The sequence below is a fragment of the Cuculus canorus genome, chromosome 1 (genome assembly GCF_017976375.1).
Source record: "Cuculus canorus isolate bCucCan1 chromosome 1, bCucCan1.pri, whole genome shotgun sequence".
Lineage (NCBI taxonomy): Eukaryota > Metazoa > Chordata > Aves > Cuculiformes > Cuculidae > Cuculus > Cuculus canorus.
Genome location: NC_071401.1, coordinates 166,987,643 through 167,007,571, shown reverse-complemented (window position 1 = coordinate 167,007,571; position 19,929 = coordinate 166,987,643). Strand labels below are relative to the sequence as shown.

Here is a 19,929-nt window from a genome sequence, read left to right as displayed (position 1 = left end):
CTTGTTGAGCCTGACAGTGCTGGACACTGCAGCAGCGTCTCACACTGCCTTATCTAAAACCACTCTGAAGAGGTTTTCTTGATTATGCAAACTCTGACACTCTAAAGCGGTGGTATGAACTTAAGCTGCCTCAAAGAATAAGAAATCAGTTTAGCAGATGGAGGAATGCAGAAGGTGAATGCTTGAGGGGAGGTGAATGCTTGCTTGGTATTTTCTGGGAAGATACTGTAATAACATTTTGAACTACTCGCTCAAAAACGGAAATGCTGAATTTGCATAGGTTCGAAGCTTTGTTTCCATCCTATTGTCAAATCCAAAGCTAGAGAGATGAATATGGTGAATAAAGCTGTATATGTAGCCAGAGGCAAAATGCTTTGAACTGGACAAAGTAAATACATGCTACTTTGAGGGAGTGATCTTAAAACAGACCTGTTTCAAGCTCCTCATGGGAGTTGCCAAAGGCCCCTCTTGAGTATCAGTGAGCTGGCGAAATAAAAGTGCTGCTGCAAAGCTTTCTTCTTCTTTGCAACAGTTGATGGTAGTTTCCAGTGCTGGGTTGTGGTGTTAGAGCTGTTAGCTCATCTATATTCCTGGGGATGAGGGTGAACAGGAAAGCTGGGACTGCCTTGGCTGCCTGGCACCCTATAGTGGGGCTGGAGGAGGAGGTCTGTAGGAAAGGTCTTGGCCACCCTGCCCGACAGGGGAGCCTCAGTCAGCAACAAGGTCCTTCCTGTGCTGGGAAGGGCTGCATCAGCAAGAGCATGGGCAGTGGGTTATTGCTCTCCATTGTGCTTGCGAATCCACAATCTAAAATGGTGTTCTGCACCTTTCCTGGCAGAGGAGCTGGTAAAGAGTAACTCAGCTGATTTCAGATAGTCCTGTGATGTGTGGGGAGAGGTTGAGTGAGGTGGCTTTGCTTGACCTGGAAGAGGGATAAAGGGGGAGCCTGCTGATGGGTTTTAGTGGGACCTCACAGGGAAGGTTCAACCTGGCTCTGGCTCTTTTTCCTAGGAATAATGTGGAGGTGAGGAGAGCTTCCATAATTTACTTCATGTGGTGTGGACTGTGCTGTGCTGGAAGGCGGCAATACCTGTCACCCCTCTGACCACCAGTATTACCTCTGTCTTCCTTGTCACCCGTTCTCATCTAGGGCTGTCCCCTGATGTTAAAGTCAAGTGAGCATTGGTGCTGGCACCGTCCAGGGAGCGGGACTCTACCTTATGGCAGTAGCGTAGGCTTGGATATTCCTAAACTAACTGTGAAACCACATCCTTCCTGTTGCATGTGCCTGTTCTGACATGGTAGTGCGGCTGCTTGATGTGAGAATTCAGCCCAGCCAACTGTACTTTAACAGAACAATCCTAGCGACTTCCATATGTGTCTTAAAAAAATGAAAGGAGTTACACTGGGCCTCTTCTGTTGAAGAGACACAAGCACGTCTAAGATGAGATTCATGTGATTATTTTAGATCATGTTCTAGCTGGCTAAATTTAGTCTTTCAGCAGAGAAGTTGTGATTTTTTCCTTTGCCTATTTAAAGGAAAAAAAAACCAACCAAGCCTGTAGTGCCTACCTTAGATACAGGTGTTACCATTTGGTCAGGTGAATCTCGAATGCTATGGGAGGAATGTAAACTTTTAACCTGTGGAATGCGAACAGGCTTAAGAACTTCAGATCAAACCTCCAGGTGGTGAGATGAGAAGGGGATGGTGAAGAGTGCAACTTCAGTACTGCTTTCAAAAACTCTTGCCATCTGCTGCATGCTGTCTGTTAGTAATTATTGAAGTACTGAATCTTGGGGAGTGATTAATACTGGAATCTGTAGTTGCTCAGCTGTGTACTAAATGTCTTCAGCATTTCAGGTGAAAAACTGAGATAACGGCAAACCTCTGCAGATCCCTTAAAGGCAGCTGTAGTAAAATCGTAAAATTCTGTTGAATTTGCTGTAAAAAATTATTTGAGAGCAAAAGTTCTCCAAACATACTCATGTTTGAGGTTTTTTTCGATGCTTCCCCTCATCCTGCTACTCCATGTAAATGGATCACATTTTAAACTGCTGGTTAGAAGCCTAATGTCAGTCTCTTAAATGTAAAGGATATTGTAAACATAATTATTGGGACCTTAGAAAGGGTCCAGTTGCAAGATGAGTTAGAATCGTGGTGTTGTAGTCTACTAATAAATTGCTATGTGAACTTTTGGTATCCACCTTGCTTATACCACCTGTTTATGGTATATGGCTTTGTAGTCATAAATAGAGTCATGTCTTTTGAGAAATGCATCTTTCCTGTAAGTATGGCTTCACGTTTGCTTGGTTCAAGCAGATAGTTGAAGGCAGGTTCAGTGTAGTTCTATGATCTCTTTTGAGTTGGCATTGGTACTGGGTTATCTGTGACGAGTCTAGTTAGATGAAGTCTTCGCGAAAAACGTAATTTTTCCTTTCTGGGTCAGCTTCTCATGTGTTTGCTGAAACTTCGCTATTGTCACAAAGAGATAGCAATAACTTGGGGAAGGGCAGGGTGATCAGAGTGGTTGGGATGCCTTCTGATACTTGGGCATCACTGTGTTTGTGATGGAAGAGGTAGGGCTTTTCCTGCTGTGTTTGCCCTATATAAAGCATACTGAGCAGCCTGGCCAGAGTCTTGGGAACTAACCAGGCACAGCAGGCAAGCAGGGAACGCTGTGCGGGAGCCCTGGATTTCAACAGCGAAATTGAAATGGTCTTGTCCCATGCAAGGGGAGAAATTTTAGTCAGCTGTACAATATAGAACCATAGTTCTGCAAGATGGGAATCAGTTTGGCCCACTTTGAGTTGGTCATATAGTGAATCTACGATGTGAAAATGAAGCTGAGAAGTGAGGGCTGCTTGCCTGTAGGAAGTAGGGAGCAGAAGTAACCATCTAACTTGCTGAAGGGTGGTTCTTATGTTTTCAAAACTTGAAACAAGTGAGGGCTAAATACCATAGCTACAGGCTTGGGTAGGTATTAACCACAGTCTAGTGATTCAAGCTGTCAGAGCTTTTTAAAGCTCATGTGAAGTTTAAGATGATGGAAATTTATCACTTGTTTGGGAGGAGGAAAGTGCTCTGCTATTCTATTAGAGGAAATTTTGAGACTAAGGAGCTCATTGCATTTGTGTGAGCTTTTCATCTATGAACTTTTAAATAGTGAAACTTAGAAGTAGCCACCTAGTAAAATAATTTGATAAATGCTTAAGGTTGGCAAGAATTTTGTATTAGCTTAGACTCTTACGGACAAATTGGGAAATACTGACTATTTAAAAGTAAAAGAACCTTGTAAAAATTTTGCAGTCTAAACAGGTAAGGAGTGTCTGTTTGTGGAGTTTTTGGCAGAAAGGTATGTTGTCTCGTGGTGGCCTGGAGCCTAGTGTGCACCTCCAGGAGATGTCAAAAAGCTATCAATCTGTCTGCTTAAAGCCTGGTTTTTTTCAGACTGTTTCCACAGCCGCCACTGTGTCAACACTATTCAGTCATAATTGTCAACTCCCAAGCAGACTGATCAATGGAAATGCTAAATAAAGCAGCAGAGCTCTTGCCTCAGAGGATGTGTGAAACCAGATTTGCCAGTAGGTGCATGCCTCTGTGAACGCCAGCAGAAAGGTTAGCTGTTTACTACCTTCCAGTCCAACACTGTGCTGTACCCTTCTGGTCCCTTTGCTGGTCTTGAAGTCTTTTGAGTTTCTCAGCTTTTCTTCCAGGTGAAGCTGCTTTTTAAGACATTAACAACCAAAAGTATTTAGGTTTTCTGAAACTGAGAGACAGCAGAATCCATAAGAATAAAAACTGTTGACTAGTTCCAACTGTAGCTATAATGTTTTTTTGGGGGGCATGTAAAGCATCAGGCTTATGGTACTTGTTAGTACTGTTAAAGTTGATCCTGTCAATGTTGTCAGGTATGAGACTTTGCGCTGTGACTGCTGGTTGGGGATCAGAAACAAAATACTGACTCTGCTGGCCATTGACATACATGTCTCTGAAAACCTGAGGAAGTTCTTGGCATGCTTTAAACACACCGCATTAGGTTTGCAGGCAAGCTCTTTTAGTGCTTTCTTACAAGGTGAGTATCTTTTCCACAGCTGATAAGTAAAATGATGTCTGTACTCCCTCTGCTGGCTCTACAAAAATTGCTTTCACGAGCTTAAATAGTTGAGTAGCACCTTCTACAAATATGCCTGTGTGAAATTCTGAGTTAAGAACAGTTTAATAAATGGAAGAGGGATTTTCCTGATAAATGGGTCAACAAATAGTTACTGAAAGCTAATCAGGTGTCTCAGATGCTATCTCCTGCTATAGAGGTAAACACTGGTGTTACATATACATTTGTAACTGTAGTCTGGTCTGTTTTGGTGTATCAACGATTGGAGGGGGCTATCCAAATTAAGATACCAAATACTTGTGCATCTAGTCATTCATTTGAGCTGTATTTTAATAGGTATTGTGTGCTATATGTATACAAAGAAAGATAATGTCTGGAGGCCTCCCATAAGGGAAGAGAACTTGTAGCCTTCCATAAATTATAGTGCTCTGTACATTTATTTGCTCATTCTGAGCCTAGTGGTCTCTTCCTATGAGAAGAGATCTTGGATATAAAAAAAATCGGGCATCTTTACAAGCCACTGCAGTTCATTCTGATACTGTTACTCTGTTATACTACCATGCTAGTTATTTTTGCTTTTGGGAATTTAGGGATGGTTTAACAGTTTTTGAGGACTTGGAGAATAACCTACCCTGCTCTACTGGTCAGTAACTGATCTGAAGCTGGGTAAGTGAAATAGCAAGCCAAATGGTCCTTTTAGCATTTTCTAGTTCAGGATGTCTCTCAACAAGAACCTCTGAGCCTTGTGGTCTGGAGAGCCTGGTTTCTGGTTGCTAAATCTGAGGACATTTTCAAGCTTTTCATGCCTGCGAGGTGCATTTCCTGGAAAGTACAGTCTTTTGTCTAGACATTTGTTTGTATAATTCATGGCTGTCTAGTACTTCAGGATGGTAAGACTATTGTGCAAGCCCAATTTAAGAATTCAGTGCAGCCAAACAGTCTGATTCCTCCTCTTAGATTTCTCCTCGGCTGTCTGCCGATGTCTTTAGGCATTGCTATACTGAGAAGGGACTGCTTGGCTGTATAAAACCAGGCAGTTGCCCAGGTGTTAACGCAAAGGTTAGACTAAGTCTTCCTCAAACAGTGAGTGTGTTCCTCCTACCAAATATCCTACGCTTCCAGTTTTCCCCTTTGGTCTTGCTGTTGTAAATTAAGTCATAATATTTATCCAATGTTGTATTTTAATAATAGTTGACAACTAACCCAAACTTGTGGACTTGCATGTGCAACACAAGCCATAAAATACAGCTTAGCAATGCCTGCCTTGAACTTTAATCTTGCCAAGCAAGAACAGCTGTAGCTTCTCAGGGAACAGGGAAATATTTCAATTTTCTAGCACAGCCTAGCATATTTTAGAAACATCGACGTTAAGGAGTCAGAGATTCCTAATCTTAAAGTAGCTTAAAATAGCTTGGTTTAGGTTTTCTTTGAGCAATTTTCCTGTGAGGTGGTAGTTTAAATGCTTGAAAATATTTGCTCAGTGAAGAATACTTTTTGACAGCTAATGGCTTATTTTAATAATTACTCAGTAACAAGGTAATGTTTTAGTAAGTGCCTAGTTTTTAAGTTTTAAGGAAGAAAGCTGTCTCAAAAGTTGTTGAGTCTTAATTATGTGCATACAGCATTATGCCTCAAACTAGATTGTGGTTTTGACAGACAGCTGTGTAACTGCCTAAAATTGTTTGTTCCTTCATGCTTAGATTCTAGATTCTGACAGTATACTGTTTGATCATGTTGCAGAGTTCTTTTAATTAGATAACTGTTCTAAACTGTATTCAAATACCAACAAATTAAAATATTCCACTACCTCTCTTAGGGAAAAAAAAAATCAAACACCACCTCCCAAGTTATATACTGTTTTGGTTAGAGGGAAAGATTTCAATAGTAGTGGATGCATGTGCAAAAATGTGACTCCTGTAGCAGGACTGTAGTACACCAAGAATAAACTTGCTATTAATCCTCTAGAGAAAGCTACTAGCTTCTGGTATCAAGTCTACAAGTGCAAAATACAGAACTACACATAAATGCTCAGTGTAAATGCATGCTTGTTCTGAAAGTGAACTGGAAGCACTGTTTATAAACTGTGCTGCTATACCTGTGAATGTTAAAAGTAAGAAGGATATTCGGGATTCTTTTAGTATAAATTTGTGTCTACTATAAAGCACCTCTTTCCTCCAGAACAGAAGGAAACAGAAAACAATGTCATAAAATATTGGAAGTAGAATGAAACTAAGAATTTAACTAAACATAGTTTAGAGACTAACTGGTGTAACTTGGCTGTCCGCCTGCTTGACACAATGTACAGACTTTAATATGCACATACATTATTAATTTGGCACATTAAAGTTAACTTTGAAATACGGTGTATGATTGTTTTTCAGTGTGAGGACTCTTCGATAAGAAGTTTCACTTCTTCCTAATCAATGTTTTGTAGCTTGCTTAGAGAGAACTTAGGGAGTCTGAAAGTGTGAAAAACAAGTCTGCTACATGTTAATAGCAGCCTTCATACTTGCACCAATTTTTTTCTAAGTCTTTTCTATCTCAGGTAGGCTTTCTGTAAACACTACAGAGGTAATCCTTAATTATAAATGTTTTCAGGTGACGTCTTCCTGTACTGTCCTTAAACTAGTTGAAATAAGTCATTCTTAATAGGACTGAAATTATAAGCAGGTTTTTGGAGAACAGTCCTAGCACAGCTTCTTCCTAGTATTTTCCATTCTCTTCTCCATTAGGAAAGGAGACAGACTGCTACATGTCCTTCAAGCTAAGGAGCCTATTAAAGGTGCTGAGAAACTAGGTGATGGTATCCTGGGAGGAGGACGGGGATACAGAACCTGCTTAGGAAACTTGGTGGAGCACTAGCAGGCAGAAGGGGAAAGTTCTATGCATCTTCCGAAATTACCTCAAGAAAGATGGAATCCCTAACCATGGGAGTTCTAGTAACTTTTTTTGTTTTGTGGTGTTGTGTTACTCTTATTTCATTGTATTCTGATGTTCTTCTCAGTCACTTCCATCCAATGAGGAAACAGTCACATTTCCCCACGTATTGGTAATCTTAGGCTGGCTAGAGGAAACACTCAGCTTCACCTTTCTCGTACAGGAGGGGAAACTTGTGAGTTGCAAGGGCTGGATTGAAAATGTAATTGGCTTCTGATGTATCAGGGCTGATCTGTGAGCTCCTGCTTGGCTTCATGGGGAAAGAAACTCGCACTGAGTGGAGGTGAGCTATAGTCAAAAGTGTAATTGCAATGGCCCTTTGAAGAAGCTCATTGAAAAACATTAGCTGGACATACAAGTCTTGGTTCTTTAAAGAGATTGCCTTCAGCAGTGGCCAGTTGGAATTAGTCTAACATACACAAATTCAAGTTTAGTATGCTGCTTGATGTTTGCTTGAGTGGAGGAGCTAATGTTGTCCTTGCCAATTCCCTTTCTTCAGAGATACTGTATGCTATTGCTAAAAACAACCTGATTGCAGAAGTTGCAGAATGTTATTACACACCGCTGTAAAATAAACACTTTTGGGAAGTAGCTTTATGTAGAAGGAACAAAACAAGTCTGACTTAGCTGGATCAGAATCACATGGGTAGACTCTTGGCCCTGAGGGTCAGCTCCAGCTGAACTACAGTCAGTAGGCTCCCGATTCAGTTGCTGTCTTTTGGAAGAGGTAATATTACACTTACTGAACTAGCTACTAGGAATTACTGCTGAGGATTCAGAGCTGCCTTAGCAGGAGACTGACACCTCAGTATGTATGTCAAGGGTAGTTATGTTCTAGGCTCCTGAGTGCCTGCTGGTTTACCCTGTTATTTCTGATTGTCTTGTGCTTCAATTGGGCAGGAGAGAGAGGGAGACAAATAAGCTATCCTCAGCACTGAATTGCTCCAGCTGGTTGCTATGAAGCTTTTCAAGGCATGGCTTTTCCCTGCCTAGAGGAGTAAGCATTGTGTCGAAGCTAAGTAGACACCTAGTTCACTTCCTAATTTGAATGCTTATTGTTTAGACTGGAAGCACAACAATCTATGAATTGCACTAGCATCCACTGATACTAGTGAAGAGTTAAGACCTTTGGTTTACAGGATTTCCTTTACTTGGTGGAATAAAACTTATAAATATAATCATGGAGCATGGCTCCATTTGCATTCTTCAGTCACTTTTTTTCTAATGAATTAATCATGCAGCTGTTGTCTTTGTGTTCTCGGAAACCTAGAGTGTTATGCGCAGTACAGATCTTCAAAGCTGAAGAGTTTAGAAGTGATTTTGGAGTTCTTAATTGCACATAGCCAGCTATTCTGGCATCTTGTGGAAAAACAGTGGTAGCTTGTTTAAACAGTAGAAACCCTGATATTTAAATATTTGTGCTTTATTTTGCAGCTGTGGCAAAAAGAAATGCTTTTAGGGTGGCTGCTTTCTGCACCAGGCTGCTGTGAGTAGCCCACTCTTAAGACTGCAGAGAAGTGAAATGCAGAGCTACCTTCACAGCTAGTGGGAGGGTGGAGGGCTTTGGGAACAGGCATGGTGCTTTCTGTCTCCTTGGAATCTGGAGTAGTACGTCACATTGCTGTCAGAAAAATTGTTCTTAAAGATTATGGAAGTGTGGGGAAGAAAGCAATAGCAGTGGAAAAAGAATTAGTAAAGGAAGGGTGCTAAAATGGGTTGGGGATGCCTTGTGTCCCATGAGAGAGAGATGGACTTAGAGCAGGACCCAAAATGAAATGCTGTCTGTTAGTGGGTGAAGTGCTGTGAAAGAAGTGTAAAAAAGCACACAAAAAGTTACTGTTCTTAGCCCTGGGTTGCCTGTTTGGGTGTTGTAACAGCAGGCTTTCACATAGGCTATTACTTCATTAACTCAGTTGCCAGTTAACGTCGGTGGCTTTTCCCAATGCAAAAGGACGAGGGTGGCAAGAGTAAGTTGCGGTCTTGTTGGTGTCATTAAATGAGAGCCACTTCAGGACTTCTGCAGGTGGAAGTCCTATGCATCTTGACACTGTACCACAACCATTCGGTTGCCTGAGGCTGCAACTTGCTGCTTGGATTGTTAGACTTACGACGTGCTATGATAGGAACCTTGGCTTTATGCATCTTGTCTACTAACAGTGCTCACACGCTTCCTGTCTGTTAAACAAAATTGCAAGAGAAGAACTTATGACCTTGTATTGAATGGCAGATCAGGGATTGCCTTCTAAATTGTACTGATTGCACAGCTATTCAGCATCATTCTATGGGCATGTACCAGTAGCTATATGTATTTCAGTAATACTTGAATGTGTGCAGAAAGGCCCAAACCAGCAATCAACCCTGCATAAATGAAGAAGTTATTCAAAAGGAGTAGCTAAAAGAGCAGGGCAGTGCGGGAAGAATGAGAACGTAGCCTTTAAGTGAGTGACCGGCTTCGGAAACATCAAAAAATATAATCATGAGGAAGGCCCAGTTTTGAAACTGGAGATGTGCCTGAAGGATAAAGAAGTATGTACCTTCAATAAAGAGTAAAACATATCAGATAATACCTTGAGGCTCAACTTAATGAGGATTCTTGTAGTGTACCAGAAAGAAGAGGCCCACTAGAATGTATTAGTGAGCTAAGCTCTCCAAATAAAAATTTTGATAAAGAGCTAAAGAGACAATCGGTATAATCACAATGGAGAAGTTTTCAAGAGAAACCTGTGTTTCTTGCAAAACCATACAATGGATTCTTAAATTCACATACTGAGATTAAAAAAACAAACAAAATCAAGACTCCCTGAACCTCCTCTTGTTGCTACCAGCATGAGTAGCAAACTTATAGAATCATAGTCACTAGGTTGGAAAAGACCTCTTGGATCACAGAGTCCAACCATTCCTGTCAACCACTAAAATATGTCCCTGAGCACCTCATGTTACAGGTCTTTTAAATACCTCCAGGGACGGTGATTCAACCACCTCCCTGGGCAGCCTCTGCCAGTGCCCAGTAACCCTTTCTGTGAAAATTTTTTTTCTGATGTCCAACCTGAACCTCCCCTGGTGGAGCTTGAGGCCATTCCCCCTTGTTCTGTCCTGCAATAGTTCTGAAAGCTGCTTGAGAATAGAGTAGTTATGATATCTGAATTAAAAGAAACTTTGTCTCCCTAGGAATGGAAAATGGCAAGTATAATTTCAGATTTTGAAAGAGGTTTTCTTAGAACAACTCTTCAGCCACTTTACCTGATGTATTTCTGGTAGGCAGGGACAGATACGACATGCAAGGGAAACTAGCTCTCAAATTTTTTCAAGGTATAAGCCTTTAGGGTTCGAGGATAAGAATAAATTGTGGTTTTATTTCCAGAAGGCTTTTGAAACCTGTGACAATGAAGGCTTTTAAACTGATCTGTTACAGGACAAGTGGAAAGCTTCTTGAAAGTTGGCTGTGAGAAGGCATAACAAATCTAGAACATAGCATCACAGTATGTGGCATTGAGATGGGCGAGCAGGTGGGGGTTTGTTTAATTTTTTTATGTTCAAACCATTGCTTGACAGGAATAATGATTTTGGGGATCATATATGGATGATTTACCACATTAATATTACTATTTATGTATTCAGTGGGCTTATAGAATATTTCATAGTACAGTTTCTAAAGTCTCTTAACTTGCCCTACTAAGTTAATTTTACTGCTGTAATAGAAAGGAGTCAGTCGTATGCAGAGTGACTTTATGGAAGTAATTATTCTTTATGTCATAATGCATAAATATTTCCTAGACGAATTTTAAATTTCTCCTAAGGTTTCCTGAGTACAAAAAGAATTGGCTAGGAATGGACTTTTGCCCTTTGGCTGAAGGGTCATAGCTCTAAAGAGCTTTTTGAACCACTTTGATACCACGAAGCATGGTTGCAGTTAAAAGCATACTGCTCTGCTATATTAATATGAAAGAATACTTTCTGGAAGAAAAAGGGAGGACTTTTTCAAAACAGGATGGGATGGTAAATGTCTGGTTCTAGCTGAAGTGCTATATGCAATTTAACTTGAGCATATTCTAATTTCAGTGGGTGTAACATGTTTTGAAACAAAGTTTCTGATGTTAAGAACTGAAATAGGCTTGGCACTTCAGAACATAAAATTCACTTAATGCTGCTTTCTACTGATGTGGGAAGGAAAGAAAATCGTTGCTCAAACTGGCTAAAGCAATTTCAGTGGTATGCATGTATGGCATTGTGGGAATTGAAAGGTGGAAGTAAAAGCAGAAGGTAACGGTTGAAATATGTGTTTATCTGGAAAGGTGTTTGTCACAGTTTAGCCCCCACCCAGCCAAACTCGCCAGCTAAAGCTGTGCATTTGAGCCTCTAAAATCCCATGTACACTGCACCCATAGGGAAAGGGGAGAGGAAAATGAGAGGAAAAAGACTTAGGGGGTGGAAACTAGGACTGCAGCTTTAATGAGATGTTAATGACAACAATGAAAATAATTAAAAAGTAATAAAATATATATAAATACGTGAAATTGCGTCCTAACTCCTTGATGACTATAAGTCATCACAAATGCTGCAGAGCAGACACAAGGCAATGGGTCCACAGCTAGGAGGGAGCTGCACTTAGGAACTGGGTACAGGAATGCACAGATCTGGGATCAGGAGCAACCAGAGGAGGACCTCACTGGACATTTGCCATTGCAGAAGAGAGCAAGACCCTCTGATCTCTCAATTTATACCAAGTGTGATGTGTATGGGACGGAATACTGGTCAATTAGTCATCTGCCCTATTTGCCTTGCCTCGCCTCTCCTCACTGGTGTGGCCCTTTTCTGCCAGCTTGAGGATGGCCTTGGTTAAGTATAAGCATTGGCCTTTTTGCATACCAGTGCCCTGTGTTATCGCATTAGAGAAGAACACTGTCTCAAAAACATGCAGTTTTCAGAAAATGGAGTTACTTCCAGCAAGTGAATTAGTCATAAAACCAACTCTAATTTATCTCAAATTACAGCAGTATTGGAAGCAGGCTTAAGGAAAAGCAGCAAAAAATTTAGACTGTGATAAAAATGTTAAAAGATTTCTCAGGATAAGTTATATATCTATCGGAATAACTGTTATGAGGGAATCTGCTGTTGTTTTGTTCCGAGTTGTAACTGTTGTCGGAACTGGCCAGCTGGATGAATTGCTTAAAGGCAGGCACTAAGCTTTGAATGCAACAGGTGACTGAAATTGAGGACTTCAATTCCAGCTCTGCTGGATGGAATTTGGTACCATCTCACTTTCACTTTACTTGAAACTTAGCTTTATATGATGATATCATATGCCTTATTTAAAACATGCTGTCAGTTTTTGTGACTAGAATGCATCTTGTAATTTGAGAATGCAAGTAAACTCTGTTGTAGTTTTATAATGCATAATAATAAGTAGAATGCCATGCTGCCGTCTCTTTTTTTTTTTTTGAAGAAGTTCAGCTTTTTGAATTGTATGTATTTGTGCCAAAATGTTTTTGATGAATATTGATGAGAAAAGTGTGGCAAGTTGTTCCTTATTTATGTGAATATTTGTCAATGGATAACTTTACTGCGCAAAAAATATATATAACTACTTTTGTGGTTAAAGTTAATATGACAAACATGTTTAAGGTGTAATAATACTAAATAAACATTTTTAACCTGAGGTGTGCAGAATTAACAGACTCAGTTATTTAGTACTCAGTGACACTGAAATAAAGGAAAATATTGATGGGTATTGGGGAACCAATTTTTTTCTTGCATTTTAAACTCCAGTAGGTTGAGCTTTGTGATATCCTGAGTTTCCCTTCAGCCATCAGCTGCCTTAGTCCAAAGTTTTGGCAGCTCCACTCATATCAAATTATCTGACACACACAGTAAATGCGTCTTAGGTACTTGAACACGTTGGAAACAATGCCAAATGGGACAGTGACATATCGAGACATGAAAACTCTTTTCCCTGGGATTATAGTCTTAACTTGGAATTATCTGGTATTATAAGCAGTGTGGTCAAGTTTAGCCTTTTTGTTTTAGTTTCTGATACTGTTGCAGAACAAAGAGTAGATAGGCTTAGTAAAGGGAAGTATGAGAAGGAAGCCTCCGGGCCTGCAAGTGAAGGGGAAAGCTGATTGTTGATCAGAGCCGTGGACTATAGGAGACACTTCAAGACATTGCTCTTCTAGTGCATACCTGGAATGAGTAACTCCTGCTTCCAGAAGTATGTTTTAAGTAGTCAGAAACTCAACTCTTTCACATTGTTTTGTCTTGAAGTGTTTGACTTCTTGTGGACAACTTAGCGTTGTAATGTGAAATAGAAGAATATGAAAGTCTTAGTATTTTAAATACATGGAACACTTGATGCTTACTGTAATGATGATCACATTGGTTTTTATTCTCTAGGGCTTTCTGATATGTCTCAAAGTCTGATGTTCCTTTTGAAAGTGTTCTTAGGTTTTTCTGAAGCCCTGCTTGTTCGATCAGTTTCTTGTATCTTATTTAGTTCTATCATATTCAGGTTAAAATACCTTAAATTCAAGAAGCTGATGATTAGTTTAGGCTTTTGATAAAATCATTTTTCTACACAGACTGTTCTATACAGCACGTTCCAATCTTGTTTCTTAATCCAGCTGTCACTTCAGTCAGAGTTGAGTTTCTTTGTATTGTGGAAAGACCATGGCTTGGAAAAGGCAGGGTAGTACAGGCCTGCAGGATTAGTTGATGGCAATTGAAGACAATGTCTGCTTGCTTGTGTTCTTCTTGCTGTCTTGACTCACCTTCAAGACTGTTAAAATTTTCCTTTGCACTCTCAGAATAAGAGGGAAATGGTGCAGGAATCCTTTGCCTGAACATTGCTACTTTGTACTAATGAATTGATTTCAGACTATGGAATTTGTTAGCCATCATTTCGATAAGAAATAACTGCAAGTCTTAAAGAAACCACCATTGGATGAAACCACTGTTACAGAAGTGTCAATCACAGTTTAATTTGTTTGTAACACAGGAGTTGTGATAAGGGGAGCTTGTCTTTACGACACTGTTGGGCACATTTAAAGCTGCAGGTGATGTGTTAAAAACCTTCTGTGGTGCGAGTGTCCTCCTTGATTGTGCCCTCTGCCTCTTGGGCGTTCATTCTACTTGTAATTGTCTCTTCATAAGCCAGACTCTCAGAGATGCTTGCACTAAAACTGCAGCATGCCACTGAAATGACTTAACTCCTAGTTGTTCAGATAGGCCCATCTTAACATATGAGTTAGTGACCTGCAAATGCATGCTGTTCTGTGTGAACTTTTTGTTTTACTAGCATTCATTCATATTTGTTGTGAAACAGCTGGTAGCCTTTCAAGTAGGTACGAGGATGTGGCTGTTAAAGTAAGAAAATTGACCTTCCAGAGCAGAAGACCTTAGACTTTTTTCTGTGTGATTTCCAGGTTGCTTTCTCAGGTACAGTTACTTTCCATTTTAATAATGTTACAGGCAATCATCATATACACACCCCCACCCGAAAAATATAATGTGATGACTTGAAGCTGTGGAACATACTGTGGTTTCAAATTAAAGTATGCAAAAGCATATTATATTTTTTTCAGTCTATTAGGTTGTTTGTTTGAAACAGATTAAAATGGCATCACAACTGGAGACATATGGGGACAGTTTTTATCACTGCAGCCTCTTGGTACGTAGATCTGTCCAGTCTTCATTGAACTAATTAGATTAAACAAAGGCTTTCCTGAGATAATCACTTTGCAAGCCTTTTCCTATATTACAGCAACTAGCTTTAGTGTGTTGAAGGTCAAATGCTAGTACCAGCTAATGCTTAATATCTGAATGCATAGTGTTCAAGCAGATGTGTAAATTAAGTTGAGTGACATAGAATATATAATTGTTGGAATTTTGACTCTTGAGCTATGAGTTTGCTTAAGTGTTTCAAGATTTAATATTCTTAATTTTAAAATGCATTTCCTGTAGGTTGGTGAAGCAAGTATTAAGTGTGAATTCAATAATAGTAAAGGCTTGGATAGAGGTCTAAGGTATGCTAGGTCCTGTGCATTTGGGCATTAGTAATTATGCTGCTCTTGAACTCTGCTGTTCACATTTGATTGTCAATGTGTGACCACTGCAAACTATCACGTCAAGGTAGCCTTAATTTTAATGAATGCAGAACACAGATTATACTTTCTTCTAAACAACGGGAATTACTAATTACTGATTTTCACCTTTGAAGGACTATTTTTTGAGTCCTTTTTGAAGCATACTTAAAAGTTCTGGGCTGCCTCAATAGTAGATGCTTTTTAGGACAAGGAATTAATATAGGCTTGTATTTCAAGTCTTGTAACAAGAACACTTCAAGAAACCTGTAACAGCTTCTTCTAGCCTGGTCAACACAGTGTGTTCTGGTGATGCTAAATAGAGTTGTAATATGTAGTCTGTTCATGCTTTAGTAAACATCTATCTCTATGTGTGGACTTTCATTTTGAGCTTGTCCTTTTCCTAGCCAACTATAGAGGCTCATGAGATTGTTGAATATCTACACTGGTGAAATAATCTAATCTTTGTTTTGTGAGTTATAGGCTTGAACTATTGTCTTTCATTACAAAGCACACCCACTTAGCAATTAATTTTAATTTGATTTGGGTAAATTTTTTAAGGTATAGCACTCCTCATAGGTAGCCACAATAACATGGTGTGTCAGTGAAATTATGAGGGTCATAGAGCAGCAGGGTCCTTTCAGAGAGATTTGCACAAGTACCTGAATCCTGCCTGTTGAGAGTATGTGCTGCTACCATGAGGTGCCTCTGCAGTACTGGGTTTTTAGTAACTTGAGTGTGGCAGATAGGTTTAGATTTGCTCCTAGTGTGCCTAATGAAAGAAAGACTTCTCTTTACCTTGTGTGAGCCTTATTTAAGCTGGGCACTAGCATAACTTCAACTGCATTAAAATTTCAACAGGCTGGAACTTCAGCAATGGTATATGGGTGACTTCATTTGAAAGGTGTTTCTCAAATCTAAAATTTCAGATATTAGCAGATTGGAATTTGAAGTGATTTCCTTTTAGCTTTAGTGCTTCAGAGCTCATACTACTCATTGTATCTCAAATGACTGCTGCAGGAATTGTGTTGAGAACTGAAACATTGGTCAAAGCAAAGTACTCCATTAGTTGAATAAATAAAGATCTATGTAGTTCAAAAATATACTCTCTTTTATGATACTTGGGATTTCACTGGTTGTAGTTGCATTATACATCACCGCTTTGTTACAAAAGTAGACAAAAGTTGGAACTTCCTGTGACAGGAAATGATTCAGTGTTGCAAGGTTTGACATTAGAACTGCATTAAGGATGTTTCTTAAAGAAATTTGTAGTAAGACTTTTCTGTAGGAATCAGCGAAGAAATGATGTTATGGTAAGTCCATTCCGTACCTGTGCAGTAAAAAAAAAAAAAAAAATAAGCTGAGAGGGTTTTGTACTGTCCACTGCTGAAATGCCTGGTAAAAATGGACTCCTGAAGCAGATTCTTTTTCAAATTGGTGTAATTGGTAATATTTAACCAAGTTTTTATGGTGTAGAGCAAAACTGCTCTTGATTAATATTCAGAATTTGAAGAGTCTCCACACTGTTCCTCTCAATTTTCCGCAGCTATTTCTGCCAAATAGTTTGTAACACTACTAGAGCTGATCTGTAAAGTCACGCTACTTATTGAACTTGTCTGTGAGCACTGAGTCTCTTGGTGTGTTTGGATACCATTGAGATACTTCAGAACATCTGAGAACCCTTTTCAGTTTAGAGTGTTAATAATATTTAATCACTGGACTGTTTTATGTCTTAACAAAGATGGGTCTAGATGCATAGAGATGATGGATCTAGATGCATAGAGATAATAGAACCAGAGTATAATGCACAGTGTGAACAATGATTAAGCAATTGCTATTGCTTTCAAGATTGCTTGCATGTGAAAGCAACTCTTGCCCTGGCCTGATATTGTCTCAAAGCTTTTCAATGCCAAGTGAGCAGTGACGAGAACGGTAAGTTTTCCTGACCTTGTGGTTGTACTTGAATTTGGGTGTATTTGGGCCTCAAGGGCAGGGCTCCTGCTAGAGGCTTGAACAGAGCTTTTCTTAATTAAAATTGAATCAAGTTTGATGTAATTAGTTGTAGGGCATTCTGCTTAGTCTATTTTTGTCAAATTAGCTGCAGCATCTTCTCCATAGCTATACAAACTCATTTGCCTGATCTGCTTCTTGTTATACTATCATAGCTGATGATGCTTATGGTCAGATGCCAATTGCTCAATCCTCCTAGGGTACTAGTTGGCCGACAGCGCCCAGCTTTGGGTCTTAGGTAAAGATGTGGTGTGGCTTGAAAGAGCACTCTTTTGTAGATTATTTGTATGAGATTCTTCACTTAGAGGATACTCTATTATACACAAAACTGCATCCTAGCATGCAGATTAATGCCATCATCCTGGACTCTTCAACTGTTGTAACAGGAAACAGTGAAGATTTAATGAATATTTAAATTAGGTACATGATCTGATTGATGTTATATAGGATGTTGAAGGTTTTTAAATATGAATATTGATTACTTTGTGCTTTTTGTCAGTCTCCAGAAAACAGCTGTAGACAGTGCTTTTGTTAGAATCTCCTAGTAATAGTAAGAGAAGAGTTGTATATCTGCTAGAGATGGAACTGTCACCTCTGGTATGGTGACATCACTCCAAAGTCTTTCACCATCAGAGGTCGTCTTTAGTGTAAATGCAGTACTGCGACATGATGCATAAAATGGTAGATTGATTCATTATAGCTGAAGCTGATTGTTCCCAGAGCAGAGAACTGAGATGTTCCTGGAACCTTACATTTCTGGTGCTTATACATGGGCTTCAGCAGAGACATGGTGGTTCAGCCCAACAGTCCTCTAACCTGGCAGGCCAATAGCCAGAAATCTTTTATTTACTCTTTGACTCTGCCTTCATAAAGCAATGCAGTCAGGTGCAACTGTATGCCTTTGCTAGGCATATGACATCTGAGGGTCTTGTTGACCTGGAAGCATCCAAGAGCCTGGTGGTCATAATGGGGGGATATATTGTTGGTTGGGCTCACCGTGCCCTGTTAAGTTGATGAAGCTGGCTTACACAATCAGACTTCTGTATACTTCACGCAGCAGATCTTTATATAGTTGTGAAGTGTTTGTGTGTTCACTATACTGTTGTATAGATACATGTGTGCATCCAAGATGTGTCAGCCAAGTGGGAATTAAATATAGAGGTGCGGGTTAAAAATCCTGTGGGTGGATGTTAATTTCTTAGCTACAATGCTCTGATAATGAGACAGAAAAGCTGTTCTTAGTTTTCTTATCCCTTCTGCAGGAAGGTGTTATTGCGCAGTTTTCCCCTCTATTCGAAGAATTAATTGCAGATACTGTGGGGGGCTTGACCTAGGATAAAATGGGCTGGAGAGGGGCTAAAACTATTTGGACAGGATAATGTATTAAGATGTAACTCAGCATGAAGATATATTCACATTACAAAAGTTCTTTGTGTGTGGTCTAACAGTGTTGAAACCACTTTCCTTGAGGTTTTCACAAATGAGTTCATGGGAACACACGAAAACTTGCTTATCCCAAACTCTGAGGTGAAAGCTTCAGTGAAAAGTTGGGATTTTTAACTTGAGCACATTCTTACCCCATGTGACATCAATCCAAACTCCATTTCCTTGGAAACTTATTTACTTACGTGAGTTTTTAAAGGTTTCTTCTTGATGGTGAACCATATAATATATCAAGTAAAATACAAGACTTAAAACAGCTGTTGTCTTTGAATGATTTAAGAAAGTATAGTAATGCAAGGTTATTTTGGGATGGGGACCGTTCATTTTATGCCTTGACACTCTTGCCAGCTGAATACTAACTTAAAATATTATAGGAAATATGAAGAAATTGTTCTTTAACAGAAATTTGTTCTGTAACCTCAATATGAAGAGTAGGATAGTCTTACAGTGTAAGTATAGCTGTTATGTAACTGAATGTATATTTATTCTTTTCCTAGACTGTACATGCCATTTGGCTTGAATAGAACACGCCATGGGACAACCTCAAAGATATCTCTCCAGACGGGGTCTCTTACTTGGGTGATGTGTCTACTCTCCTGACTGTCTTCATACCCAAAGGATTTATTTTTCTTCTGGAAATATTTTAAGTTGAAATCTTGAAGTTCCTTGCTGGAAACTGTCTACGCTAAAGACTGCACGCATCATGGGTGATATGGCAAACAACTCGGTTGCATATAGTGGTGTAAAAAATGCTGTAAAAGAAGCTAATCATGGAGATTTTGGAGTTACTCTTGCAGAGCTCCGTTCTCTTATGGAACTTAGAGCTACAGATGCACTGCATAAAATACAGGAATGCTATGGAGATGTACATGGCATCTGTACAAAATTGAAAACTTCACCAAATGAAGGTAAGTCAATTTTAACACTATTATTGAGGAAACTCCGCTTATGAAAAACCTTAGTCAAGCAAACTTCCTTTTTCTTAATTTAACTAAGTCTATAAAAGTATTTCCATTACCATAATAAAATATTGCTTCTTCTTTAAGGTAGAGGTGTTCAATGGTAATAAATAAGTAAGCAAGAGATTTTTTCAATTAGTCTAACTGCATGTGAGCTGTTCAATTGTTGGTGAAGTTGCACTTTAGAATAGAGTTTGTAGATGTAGGCATCCACGTATGAAACAGCAACACAACATAGCAAATTTACTATGGAAGTGTAAGTTTTGTGGAAAGCTCACATGACCTGTAATTCACAATGCAGATCAGGCTGTCATAGAACACAAGGTTTTAATAGTCTTAACACAGGGATTATTAGTGCTTCTGTGTTGCTACCTATTTCTTGTTTTCCCTAAT

The 19,929-nt window shown here is 39.4% G+C and overlaps 1 protein-coding gene across 9 annotated transcripts in view; it reads left to right on the top strand.

The window, feature by feature from the left end:
* Positions 1-19,929, top strand: part of ATP2B1 (ATPase plasma membrane Ca2+ transporting 1) — a 64,654-nt gene that overhangs the window by 8,010 nt on the left and 36,715 nt on the right. For all 9 annotated transcript variants that reach the window (XM_054065228.1, XM_054065202.1, XM_054065178.1 and 6 more), the window contains one exon: positions 19,075-19,485. In XM_054065228.1, coding sequence (XP_053921203.1) covers positions 19,281-19,485 — 205 coding nt within the window. In that variant the 5' untranslated portion in view covers positions 19,075-19,280. The remainder of the gene's footprint in view (positions 1-19,074; positions 19,486-19,929) is intronic.